The 13,455-nt window shown below is 49.7% G+C and overlaps 2 protein-coding genes across 2 annotated transcripts; both read left to right on the top strand.

Annotated features, from left to right (window-relative positions):
• Positions 1-1,912: 1,912 nt before the first annotated feature.
• On the top strand, positions 1,913-9,252 carry LOC111069359 (transcription elongation factor SPT6). The gene is made up of 6 exons (XM_022359385.2): positions 1,913-2,120; positions 2,318-2,402; positions 3,040-3,272; positions 3,339-3,458; positions 3,536-3,693; positions 3,813-9,252. Exons 1-6 carry the CDS (start codon positions 2,082-2,084, stop codon positions 8,764-8,766), a joined length of 5,589 nt encoding a protein of 1,862 aa, XP_022215077.2. The 5' UTR covers positions 1,913-2,081; the 3' UTR covers positions 8,767-9,252.
• Positions 9,253-10,953: 1,701 nt separating this feature from the next.
• Positions 10,954-11,805, top strand: LOC111069360. The gene has a single exon (XM_041594474.1). The coding sequence runs from the start codon at positions 10,954-10,956 to the stop codon at positions 11,803-11,805; it is 852 nt and encodes a 283-aa protein (XP_041450408.1).
• Positions 11,806-13,455: the final 1,650 nt, after the last annotated feature.

The following is a 13,455-nucleotide window of genomic DNA, read 5'->3' as shown; positions in this document are numbered from 1 at the left end:
AGTATCGATATTTTGCTGCTAGCCTCTACTATCGATGGTATTGAGACTATCATGATAGTATCGAGCTACAGTCGTTGCGCTTTTAATATGTTTGGATTCTCTGCTATAAGATACGAAGACACATTTGTAAACAAATCATCGACAGGTGGCATCTAATTTTTACAATGGACAAGTTCTTAAAAGGTTTCAATGGTTTTTTAATAATTATTAGAGCTATCACGATAGTATCGATTGTTTTTTCAAAACATTCAACGTTGATATTTCTCGATTTTGATATTCCGTTTAATATTACTAGCTAGCTGGGACTTTCAGCCCTAAAAAAATAATTTTATCCAATTTCTCAATGAATTTTGTTTAGGATTGGCTAGTTTTTAGAAGTCCTTTTTATTGGATTATTTACATATTAAGGTTCAAACAAAAACAACATAAAACGAATGTGTCGTCGTTTTGTGGAGATCTCCTGCAATTCGTAGTTGCTGCGGGCTGCTATACCATGATATTTTGTGATGTGAAATTCGTCAATTTTGATATTCAGTTTAATATTTCTGATAGATGGCCCTCTCAGCCCTAAAAAAATAATTTTATCCAATTCCTCAATGAATTTTGTTTAGGATTGGCTAGTTTTCAGAACTATTTTTTATTAAATTGTTTACATATTAAGGTTCAAACAAAAGCGGCCAAAGCATAAAACGTAAATGTTGACTAAATGTGACGTCAGTTTTGCTGGTCAACCAAGTTTCTTTTATGCGTATGTACTTTTTTATACCTTATTTCTTTTAATTGATACTAATTTTGTTGTTCCAAGCTCCATTGAAACTTTATTTATGATTTTATACTAGATTGACATGTTTTTTTACCATTAATGCATATGTTTTGTTTTATATCTATATATATATATTTATATATACATTTATCCCGGTTCTGATACCTATTATTGGTACCCGCTAAAAAATTTCGTTTATGTCTTTACAAAAGAGACTGGCTAGTTTCGGCATTAATTGGAGCCTGAAATTACAAACAGTATCCAAGTCCATAATATCATTTCCCAAGGTATTCAGACTTGTTGCTCATTCCGTGCCGTTGCAAAACATGCTGCACTTCATTTCCCATGTTGCTAAAATTTTTCCCATACAAATCAAATGTTTCTCACACCACGAAAATGAGGGGAAAGTCACCACAAAAATGCTCTCTTCACCACTGAAAGAGAGCAAATTTTAAACCACTACGGTGAGAGCGAATTTTGAAAAACCACCACGATTTGAGAGCGAATAAAATCGATATTTTTGTGCGCTAAATGAGTTTGGGGTCATTTTCAAATGTCTACGTTGAAAAATATATTTCACTTGATTTGTTTTGTCGAGTGGGACTGGAACCTCAAACCCAGAAAAAAATAGCTTACCCCGCTCTTAATCGGTTGTAACCAGTAATCCACACTTATTTTTGAGCCCATACCACGTAGTTGCTTGTTTTTTTAATTCAACGTTGATATTCCTCGATTTTGATATTCCGTTTAATATTACTAGCTAGCTGGGACTCTCAGCCCTAAAAAAATAATTTTATCCGATAGATACAGAAATTTTCTACAAGATTGGAAAGTTTTCAGAAGTCCTTTTTATTGGATTATTTACATATTACATATCACAACAAAAACAACATAAAACGAATGTGACGTCGTTTTGTTTCGTTGCCAGACTCGTGCAATTCGTAGTTTCGGGCTGCCATGATATTTTGTGATTTTTGCGCATAACATAAGTTCGAAACTTAACATAACATAAGTTCGAAAACTTAACATAACATATGGCGAAATCATATCTAACAGGCCAAAAAAAACTCGTCAAAAATGAAGAAGAAGAAAAAAACTCGTCAAAAAGAACTAGTTCACAAAATGTGTACTGTACTGGTACGCTCCGTCCCGGGTTTCGATGCTGACGTTTGCCAACACTAGCGTTCTACACAAATTTGACACTTCTGCTTCTTTGAGTTTTTTTTTTATTGTGACACTGAAATAAATTTGTGCATTATTTAGTCATATTCGTTTTTAAGCAACTAGAGAACTAGTTTAATCATTTAATTTATTCGGAATGGCAGAATTTCTGGACTCGGAGGCCGAGGAATCGGAGGTAAGCACCGCTTTCCGGCTATTTCGGCACATCTTTTTTTGCGTTTTGCACGCTGTTGTAGTTTTCTGTTGTAGCCGCCGCGCTTATATACGTATGTGTATATATGCTCCTTTATATACATATCATATCAACTATATAAATGCATGCATGAGAGTATGCCACATATTAATGTACTGCCTTTTCAATGATTTTTACAGGAAGAGGAGGAATTGGAACTAAACGAAAGGAAGAAGCTGAAAAAGCTGAAAGCCGTCGTATCTGACAGCAGTGAGGAGGAGGAAGGTGCGTCTCTCTATCTCACTAGATCCCCCATAACACACACAGACACACACACACACACGGCCGCAATCCACCCGCCATATCTATCGAGAGGGGCCTCCGTAAAAACAAAAACAAATTGTGATACATGTAATGCACCCGCACCCGCCCCTCCATGAATCGTTGCATCTGCAGGAGGAGACAGCAGGCAGCGTCCCAATGGAAAATCCAATGCAATCATGTATCCCCCCCAACGAAAACAGTTTTCTGTTTTTGCTTTTCTCAATCGTTTATTTTCATTTGTTTACAACATTGAGGTTAGGAATAGGTGTATGGCTTAACCGTACTTGGAATACCCTTTGCAGAGAGAGACAGAGGGTATACATACGACTGTAACTTTAAGATGTAAACAATGCCACAGACTTGCCTCCTACTTTGAATATATTTCCATGCATATGTGTATTTGTATTGTAGTTTCTTTTTGGCCCTGCAAGTGAAAGGCAGCGCAAGATAATCTTCCAAATCATTTCATACCGAACATACATGATTATTCACTTCCTAGAATTGATTGGGAACCCCCAATATTCCAGAGCTACATATATCCTATACCAATTTATCATGCACTCGATTGTAATATACACTTTTAATGTTTTTTTATTAGATGACGAAGAACGTCTGCGTGAGGAGCTTAAAGATTTAATTGATGACAGACCCATTGAGGAGGAGGACGGCAGCGGCGATTCGGACACTGCCAGCGGCGGCGATGATGATGACGAAGGCGGTGGCAGTGGCAAGAAACGGAAGAAACATCAGGATGATGATCTAGATGATCGACTCGAGGACGATGACTACGATCTGATTGAAGAGAATCTAGGGGTGAAGGTTGAGAGACGTGTAAGTAGCCAATATTCTAGATATGTATACAACATATTTAATGATCTATATATATTGCATACATAGAAACGCTTCAAGCGTCTGAGGCGCATTCATGACAACGAAAGCGATGGCGAGGAGCAGCATGTGGACGAGGGTTTGGCCCGCGAACAGATCGCCGAACAGTTGTTTGACGAAAACGATGAGGTACACCACCCAACCACTTAACTACACTACTGAGATCTTCTAAGCAAATATATTTGACCCTCTTTTGCCCATTGTAGAGCATTGAGCATCGCAGCGAGCGCAGTCCTCGGCATGGCGAGGTGGATGCCTTTGATGAGGAGGACTCTGAGTCAGATGCCGATGATTTTATTGTGGATGACAATGGTCGACCCATTGCCGAGAAAAAGAAGAAGAGGCGTCCCATATTTACAGATGCGTAAGTGGTGCACCCGCGCAACCTCAAAAGAGAGGTTTCTCCCCCCAGAAAAAAAGATTGTAATTGTAATTCTGTATTTTTTTTTGTCCCCACCAATCCACATCCACAACCACAACCAGATCCCTGCAAGAGGGCCAGGACATATTTGGTGTCGATTTTGATTATGATGATTTCTCCAAATACGAGGAGGATGAGTACGAGGATGACTCCGAGGGCGATGAGTACGACGAGGATATGGCTGGCGGCGATGATCAACGTGTGAAGAAGAAGAAGGCCCTCAAAAAGAAGGTCGCCAAGAAGACAATCTTCGACATTTACGAACCGAGCGAGCTGAAGCGCGGCCACTTTACCGACCTGGACAATGAGATACGAAAAACAGACATACCGGAGCGCATGCAGCTGCGACAGGTGCCCGTAACGCCCGTGCCCGAGGGCTCGTTGGAGCTGGACGACGAGGCCGATTGGATCTATCAGTATGCGTTCTGCAAGAACACCGTCTCCGAGCAGGAGAAGGCCGACAATCGGGAGAAGATGCGCAAGCCACCCACGGCCGTGAAGAAGATCAAGCAGACGCTAGAGTTCATACGTAACCAGCAGCTGGAGGTGCCATTCATTGCCTTCTATCGGAAGGAGTATGTTAAGCCCGAACTGAATATCGATGACCTGTGGAAGGTCTACTACTTCGACGAGCGCTGGTGCCAGCTGAACGAGCGCAAGCGGAAGCTGAAAGCGCTCTTCGAGAAGATGCGACAGTTCCAGCTGGACACGCTCTGTGCGGACACCGAGAAGCCCCTGCCCGACGATGTGCGGCTCATGCTGGACAGCGACTTTGAGCGGCTCAACGATGTCCAGTCCATGGAGGAGCTGAAGGACGTTCACATGTACTTTCTGCTAAACTATTCACACGAACTGCCCAAAATGCAGGCCGAACAGCGGCGCAAACAGCTGCAGGAGCGGCGTGAGGATCGCGCCAGGCGAAAGGCAGCCGCCGCTGAGAATGGCGATGATGTGGATGCTGTGCCCGTCGAAGTGGACGACGAAGATGATCCGGAACTGCTGCTGCAGGACGAACAGCTGAAGCAGGCGCCCAATAGCAGTCCCTACGCGGTGTTCCGCAAGGCTGGAATCTGTGGGTTCGCCAAACATTTTGGCCTCACGCCCGAACAGTTTGCGGAAAATCTGCGGGACAATTACCAGCGGAATGAGGTCACCCAGGAGAGCCTGGGACCGCTGGAGCTGGCCAAGCAGTATCTCTCGCCGCGGTTCATGACCACCGACGAGGTGATGCATGCGGCCAAGTATGTGGTGGCCCGACAGCTGGCCCAAGAGCCGCTGCTACGCAAGACCATGCGTGAGGTGTACTTTGATAGAGCGCGCCTCAACATAAGGCCCACAAAGAACGGCATGGTGCTGATTGATGAGAACTCCCCGGTGTATTCGATGAAGTATGTGGACAAGAAGCCAGTGGGCGATCTCTTTGGCGATCAGTTCATCAAGTTGCTGATGGCCGAGGAGGAGAAGTTGCTGGAGATCACCTTCCTCGAGGAGTTTGAGGGCAATGCCAATGCCAATGGCCCACCCGGTGACTATGTGGAGGAGGCCAAGGCCCTCTACAATCTCGATCAGTTCTCCAAGCATGTCCTCGAATGGAATGCCCTGCGGGCCGAATGCGTACAGCTGGCCCTGCAGAAGTGGGTCATCCCGGACCTCATCAAGGAGCTGAGGGCCACCCTGCACGAGGAGGCGCAACAGTTTGTGCTGCGCTCCTGCACCGCCAAGCTGTACAAATGGCTCAAGGTGGCCCCCTACAAGCCAGAGCTGCCGCAGGACTACAAATACGATGACTGGAGCACACTGAGGGGCATCCGAGTGCTCGGACTGGCCTACGATCCGGACCAATCGGTGGCCGCCTTCTGTGCGGTGACAACCGTCGAGGGGGACATCTCCGACTATCTGCGTCTGCCGAACATCCTCAAGCGCAAGAGCTCGCACAATGCCGAGGAGAAGGCCCAAAAGCTCACGGATCTCCGCAAGCTGTCGGAATTCATCAAAATGAAGAAGCCCCACATCGTGGTGATTGGTGCGGAGTCGCGGGACGCCCAAATGATCCAGACGGACATCAAGGAGATACTCAAGGATCTGGAGACGAACGAGCAGTTCCCGCCCATCGAGGTGGAGATCATCGACAACGAACTGGCCAAAATCTATGCCAACTCAAAGAAGGGCGAATCGGACTTCAAGGAGTATCCGCCACAGCTGAAGCAGGCCGTTTCGCTGGCACGCAAAATGCAGGATCCGCTCGTGGAATACTCGCAGCTGTGCGATGCCGATGATGAGATTTTGTGCCTGCGCTACCATCCGCTGCAGGAGCGGGTGCCCCGCGACATGCTGCTCGAGTATCTCAGCCTGGAGTTCATCAATCGCACGAGCGAGGTGGGCCTGGACATCAATATGATGGTGCAGAATTCGCGCACCGTCAACCTGCTGCAGTACACCTGCGGCCTGGGGCCGCGCAAGGGCCAGGCGCTGCTGAAACTCCTCAAGCAGAGCAACCAGCGGCTGGAGAATCGCACACAGCTGGTCACCGTCTGCCATTTGGGCCCGAAGGTGTTCATCAATTGCAGCGGCTTCATCAAGATCGACACCAGTTCGCTGGGCGACAGCACAGAGGCGTATGTGGAGGTGCTGGATGGCTCGCGCGTCCATCCGGAGACGTACGAGTGGGCCCGCAAGATGGCCATCGATGCGATGGAGTACGATGACGAGGAGACCAATCCGGCGGGTGCCCTCGAGGAGATACTCGAGTCGCCGGAGCGTCTCAAGGATCTCGATCTGGATGCGTTTGCCGTCGAACTGGAGCGTCAGGGTTTCGGCAGCAAGAGCATCACGCTGTATGACATCCGGAACGAGCTTAGTTGCCTGTACAAGGACTACCGGTCGCCCTTCCAGAAGCCCAGCGCCGAGGAGCTCTTCGATCTGCTCACCAAGGAGACGCCCGACTCTTTCTACGTGGGCAAATGCGTGACGGCCATGGTCACGGGCTTCACCTATCGCCGGCCCCAGGGCGAGCAGCTGGACAATGCCAATCCCGTGCGCATTGAGAACACGGGCAGCTGGCAGTGCCCCTTCTGCCACAAGGATGACTTCCCCGAGCTGTCGGAGGTGTGGAATCATTTCGATGCCAATTCGTGTCCCGGCCAGGCCTCGGGTGTGCGAGTGCGGCTGGAAAATGGCCTACCCGGCTTCATACACATCAAGAATCTGTCCGACAAGCAAGTACGCAATCCCGAGGAGCGTGTCCGTGTCGCCCAGATGATCCATGTGCGGATCATCAAGATCGACATTGATCGCTTCTCCGTCGACTGCTCCTCAAAGACGGCGGACCTCAAGGACGTGAACAACGAGTGGCGGCCGCGACGCGATGCCTTCTACGATTTTGTCACCGAGGAGCTGGACAACCGCAAGGTGACGGACGCCAAGGCCAAGGCCCTCAAGCGCAAGACCTATGCGCGGCGTGTGATCGCCCATCCATGCTTCTTCAACAAGTCATATGCAGAGGTGATCGCCATGCTGGCGGAGGCCGATCAGGGCGAGGTGGCGATGCGACCCAGCAGCAAATCGGCGGCCCATTTAACGGCCACATGGAAGGTGGCCGATGAGGTATTCCAGCACATCGATGTGCGGGAGGAGGGCAAGGAGAACGACTACAGCCTGGGGCGCAGCCTCTGGATCGGCACCGAGGAGTTCGAAGATCTCGACGAGATCATTGCCCGCTACATCAATCCCATGGCCGCCGCGGCCCGAGAGCTCATCCAGTACAAGTACTACAAGAAGAATGCGACGCCAGCGAATGGCAATGAGCGGGAATTCATGGAGCAGCTGCTGCGCGACGAGAAGACCAAGGACCCCAAAAAGATCCACTATTTCTTTACCGCCTCGAAGACTATACCGGGGAAATTCCTGCTCTCGTATCTGCCCAAGACAAAGGTTCGCACCGAGTATGTGACGGTGATGCCCGAGGGCTATCGCTTTCGCGGCCAGGTCTTTGATTCCGTCAACAGTCTGTTGCGCTGGTTCAAGGAGCATTGGCTGGACCCAACCGCCTCGCCGGCAATCAACACACCGATGCATGGCATGCGACCGCCTGCGGCCATGCTCAACTCTGGGGGCGGAGGATCCTCGGCAGGGCCCTACAGCATATCGGGTAGCATTGCGGGCAGCGTGTCCGGCGGTACACCGCGCAGCGGCATCAGCAGCTCGGACATACGTGGCAGTGGCGGTGCCGGATCCAGTGCCTACTCCATATCGCATTCCATTGGCGGCGGCGGTGGTGGCTACGGCTCCTCCGCTGCAGCGGCCGCTGCACACTATGGCACCTCAGCGACGCCATCGTTTGGCGGTGCCGCGATCAACACCCCATACACGCCCAGCAGCCAGACACCCTTCATGACGCCGTACACGCCGCATGCCTCACAGACGCCGCGCTACGGCCACAATGTACCCAGCCCCAGTTCGCAGTCATCGAGCAGCCAGCAGATGCGGCATGGACATCATGGACACTATGGCAGTGGCAGTGGGAGTGGGAGTGGCGGAACCCCAAGGAACTATTATGATATGGGGGGTGCTGCTGCTGGAGGAGGAGGCTACAGCGGTGGCCAGCCGCAGCAGCAGCAGCAGCAACAGCAGCAGCATCAGCATCAGCAGCAACGTGCCAAAGAGAGCCTCGACTGGCAGCTGGCCAACGATTCCTGGGCGCGCCGAAGGCCCCCACAACAGCAGCAGCAGCAACAGCCAACACAGCAGCAGACACAACAAACGGCCATGGGAATGGGCATGAATATGGTTATGGGTCTGGGAATGAACCTCGGATACAGCGCCTCTAGGACGACGCCCACCAATGAGTACTCGACGGGCACCAGGAACGCTGGTGCTGCCGCTGGCGTTGGCGGTGCTGGTGCCGGTGCCGCCATTTCCTCGTCCAAAGCAGCATCGGTGCGTAGCACGCCGCGCACAAATACCTCGCCGCACTCCATGAATCTGGGCGATTCGACGCCGCTCTACGACGAGAACTAATGAGATCCTGTGTGTGGCGGCTCCTAAATGCCAATACTACAACAACAACAACTACTACACTCTACAGTCAACACTCAAAAGGGCATGGGGAGGGATGGGATGGGATTGTTTTCCCACCATTGTTTCCGCAAAACTCTTAAACTATTCGTAGAACTTAAAAACAGAAACAGACACAAAAGCAGAAGCAGATTCAGATGCAGATACAGATACAGATGTATGGGCTTTAGTAATCATTTATCTGAAATTAAATTAACTAAAATTAATAAAAAAAAAAACTCGCGATAAACTATCGTTTAAGTGCGATGATCTGTTGCTCGATCATTGATCGATATACATACATGTGCGATATATTCCGATACAATTTTCTGTCAACGAGACTTTTGATCGCGATTGATTGCAGTTTTTGTCAACTGAAATGAAATTCAATGATGATGTTTATGACGATGGGCGGACAAAAATAAATTTAAAATTTTTTCTGACCAGAAAATAAATACCAACCGAATATTATGAATTATCCATACACTTTGGACTAGAAATTAAGGTATTACAGCCCCCCCAGTACCATTAGAGGGTATCCTATCCAATCCCATCCCTCTCTTGGGCCACAATTAACCTTGGGGGAATTCGCTGAATATGGGCTATAGGGATATGGATGGGAGCAGCAACTAAATGAGTCATTTGTCTGCCAATTAAATCTCTCAATTTGTTTGTCTGTCCTCCCCCCAAACATTATTATTGTAATAAATATAAGATTTAGATATAAGACTCCATTGCTTTTAATCAGATATATCAGGTGCCCTCTCTTTCCCAGTGTCGCTTAGCCGTAAGGGTGTGTTTATATTTCGGATAAGCAGGAGAGGAGGGGAGTTAGTACGGGGAATTAAAGTACCCAAAATCATAATCCCTATAAAAGACAGACCAAAGACCAAACGTGTTAGGCAAAGAATAGTTTGACCTAAAAAGCGGAGGCAAGAAAGGGTAAATCTAGTTAGTTTTGTCGAACAAATCAGGGCCTCGATTTGTGGAATACTTCAGTCCACGACGACTGACTCTGTACTGTAGACAATTAGTGTCTGTTTCAACTGGAAAAACACTTGCCATATTATACATTATATATCTGTACATATATGTATCAGCTATATCCCACTATAACCAATCACGTAAGCTCGATATCTGATAACGCGAGGACATCTTTCCCCTGTGCTAAGCAGAATGTATGAGTGCACCATATGTGGCCAGACGAAGGCGACTATTGGCAAGAATCCGGAGTACGATTTCCGTCGTCCTCGCACCAGGCCAGAGGAGCGCACCATAGTGGGTTCCTCTGACTATTGCAGCAGATGTCATGAGCTCAGCTTCTTTGTCCATCTGGAGGACAGTGAGGAGGAGGATAGTGATGGAAAAACGCGACATAATGCGGTAAGCCATCAGCAAAGACAATCAATCAATCATCGATTGAATCTACATACTACCAAGTTGTCCCATCCCATACCATTGCTTGCTCCCTCCATCCGCAGCCCGGCTGCGTCTTTCAGCACTTTGGGCAGACTGTTGGGAGTACGTCTGCCTCTGACTTCCAGGATGACTATCCGCATCGACCGCCAAAGGTGCCACACCTGCAGAAGCGGCATTATTTGCGGAAGAAGAAGCCTCCTTTGACCCCACCAACTTGGAGCGAGAAGCAACAGCAGCAACCTCCACTGACCCCACGATGTACCAACCTACAGCTGCGCCAAGATTCGAGTCCACGATCGTCGCGCGAGCAGAGCCCCAGCTGCCGGCAAAGTCCTGCTGCCGTTCCAAGGATCTCCGCAATCGAAGAAGCTCCAAGACTTCGCATACGCAGCAGCCGCAGCAGCCAAACCTTAAAATGAATCCCATATATCCTCTGGAGGATATGCATATGCAGCAGATAGCCCGCTATTCCAGGCACTGTCCGAAGGCACCTTCGAAGTGGCTCAACGAGGAGCAGCCAGAGCCGAAGACTTTGCCGACCAGGAGGTCGCGCTACAAGTCGCTCAGCAGCTCTCACAGCTCCCTGAATTTGCAGCATAAAATCAAGGAGAATCGCAAGCTAGCAAGGAACTTGACCAGGATTCAAAGTCGCACGGGGAATATGGGGGGCAGAGTCAGTCCAGCTGTAGTCCCGACGCGCCCCGAAGCAAGGCCGCGCTCGGTGAGCGACTGATGGATGTCCTCAAAGAGAAGAGTGGTGGCCACAGTATCGAGGCCAACGTGCAGCAGCAGCAGCAGCAGCAGCAGCAGATGCCTGTGTCCCTCGTGCAGCGTTGCAACTACGAGGTGATCATCCCGAATCCATGCCTAGCCACCGGCAAACCTGCATGGCCTGCCGAATCCCAGTTCAGCACGGCTCTACACGGCGTCGACGTCCTGCAGAGCCCGGACGAGCCGAAGACGGCATTCCGAAAGCTGAAGGTGCGCCGGAATCCCATACAGTGCCCCGATGCGGATTGCCAGGGAACCTGCTTCGTCTCGGACATTCTCAGCCACATAATAAGCAATCATAGCACGGTGACCATCGATCGGATGGGCTTGCGGCAGACCAGGACCTGCTTCTTGGACGCGAATGAGACGCGTCTCAACAAGGCCAAGTGCCACCAGATATTCGTTGTGCAGGGAATGATTATCAGTGCTGAGGGCGACGCTCTGCAGCATCAGCTACCCGTTCTACTCATGTCGGCCCGTATCCGGCACCGTGATGTCATTGGGCACTGCCGCAGCGGCAGCTCTGTGCCAGAGTGCGAGCAACTGAATGACGACTCGCAGGAGATGCTACTCCTATGGCTGACCAGCTTGAAGCCCACCAATCAGCGCGTCCTTGGCACACTGGCTGTTCGTGCACCAGACCGCCCCGACACCATGATGGTGACCACCGCCAGGACCTACGACATCCGAGACAGTCACGAGTTGGGCGCTCTCTTGGCCAGCCCCTCGATCATGATCATACCACATACCGTTCTGCAGCGCCTGTCCAGGAAGCGCAAACAATTGATAGTAATTCAAGCTCAAATTCATTAGGAAAATCCGGCATCAGCCCAAAATTTAATTGTATTAATTGATGGTTCCAGATTTACAAGAAACTTTTGTTAATTTTCAGTCTATTTGACTGTCAAATTTATGTGCTGAGTGCAGAGCCTGTTCAATAAATATAGCTACTGATATTACAGTAGTCATTGTGTGGTAACGCACACCCACACGCACCTATCCCATCCCATCCCATTAATCGCAACGTGACTGATTTATCAGCTGTCACAGGCACAGGTCATAAGAACAGGCACCATCTCAATACCCCCCAATTGGCCCACTCTAACTCGTCGTGATCTCTTTCTCTCTTCCAGTGCAGCTTAGCCGCAAAGAGTGATTACTCCATTGAGCGAGCGCACCCACATCTCCCTCTCTCTCTCTCTCTCTCTCTGTCTATCTCTATACCCCACTACATACTCCAGTCTACTTGTTTTTTTTTTTGACACTAGATCCCACAGTCTAGGGGATCTCAGATGTCTCAAAGTTTTGGCACAGGCTAGGCCTTGTTTCATATAATTCCCCCGTATGTACTATTTGGAAAATTGATCAAAAATTTTGTTATAGTTTTTCCCCCTTTATAAGGAAACATGTACGAGTGCACCAAATGTGGCCACAAAAAGGGGGCTCTCAGCTCCATGGCGGCGTACGATTTCCGTCGCTGGAGGACCCATGGCTCTGAGGAGAGTCCCATTGAGGTGCTAGGGAGGGAGGACATTTGCAGTGTCTGCCGTTGCCTCAGCTTCTTTGCCATGATCGATGACTACGAGCTGGAACCCCTGCAGGAGCAGGAGTCTGTGTCCCCAGGTACTCTGGATGCTGATGCTGTCGCCGATGCCACAGATGACACCGCAATGGATACAAGAGAGGAGATGATGGTAAGCGAAATGGTCCCACCGCAGGCCATCTGTCCGGCCAGGCAACTGGACAACTGGGCCTTTCACTGCATGGATACCCCTAATAATTTCTGGAGATTCACGTTCCCACCGCCTACGCAGGACGCGCTGGAAAGCGGAGCCCACGCCCACCCACCTGAAGAGCCTTAAGTCGGAGGTAGGACGATGTTTGGGCCCCGCCATCGATTCAGACACCGATTCGGAGGACTCGGACGATGCGCTGGGTGAGAGGATCGTCCAGTGCTGCAGGAACTACCAGATGGGTACAATAACGGAGGCGGAACTGCCCCGAGGGCTCACCTTTTCGGACTTCAGGCATCTGCATTGCGTTCCTGGTCCTTCTCCCATCGGCAACATTGAACTCGGCGACGACAACGGGCCGGAGACTTCTGCCCAGGCCATGAGACGAAACCCTGGCCGCTTCCAGCTACATGCCTCTCATGGCTACTTGAACGAAACCCACCTGCAACCCGAAGCAAAGAAGGAGACCCTGATGGATAAGCACAGCAGCTTTCAGTGCGGCTTGGAGGAGCTGGACGAGCGGCCCGGCGGCTCATTCGCGGCCCTTTTCGATTCTGAACACTCTGTCGAAATTGAGCGTCAGGTTAAGCATGCCATAGCGTCGCAGCTACAAGACGTTCCACATCACTCAAAATAGACGGTTAAGGATGATCAGGAGGCAGCCGCAGCCTCACTTAGATCCAGATCGGAATCTGGATCCACCCAACAACAGAATTAATTTTTTACACAG

This window comes from Drosophila obscura, unplaced genomic scaffold (genome assembly GCF_018151105.1).
Source record: "Drosophila obscura isolate BZ-5 IFL unplaced genomic scaffold, ASM1815110v1 contig_29, whole genome shotgun sequence".
In the NCBI taxonomy this organism is placed as follows: Eukaryota; Metazoa; Arthropoda; class Insecta; order Diptera; family Drosophilidae; genus Drosophila; species Drosophila obscura.
Note: the sequence above shows the minus strand (reverse complement) of the source record. Positions and strands in the feature narration are given on the sequence as shown.

What these genes read in the sequence shown, in the direction of transcription:
- LOC111069359 (XM_022359385.2), top strand. Translation starts at nt 2,082, where the DNA reads ATGGCAGAATTTCTGGACTCGGAGGCCGAGGAATCGGAG. An exon ending in CGGAGGCCGAGGAATCGGAG is followed by an intron (nt 2,121 to 2,317) that starts GTAAGCACCGCT and finishes TGATTTTTACAG; the next exon opens with GAAGAGGAGGAATTGGAACT. An exon ending in TGTTTGACGAAAACGATGAG is followed by an intron (nt 3,459 to 3,535) that starts GTACACCACCCA and finishes TGCCCATTGTAG; the next exon opens with AGCATTGAGCATCGCAGCGA.
- LOC111069360 (XM_041594474.1), top strand. Translation starts at nt 10,954, where the DNA reads ATGGATGTCCTCAAAGAGAAGAGTGGTGGCCACAGTATCGAGGCCAAC.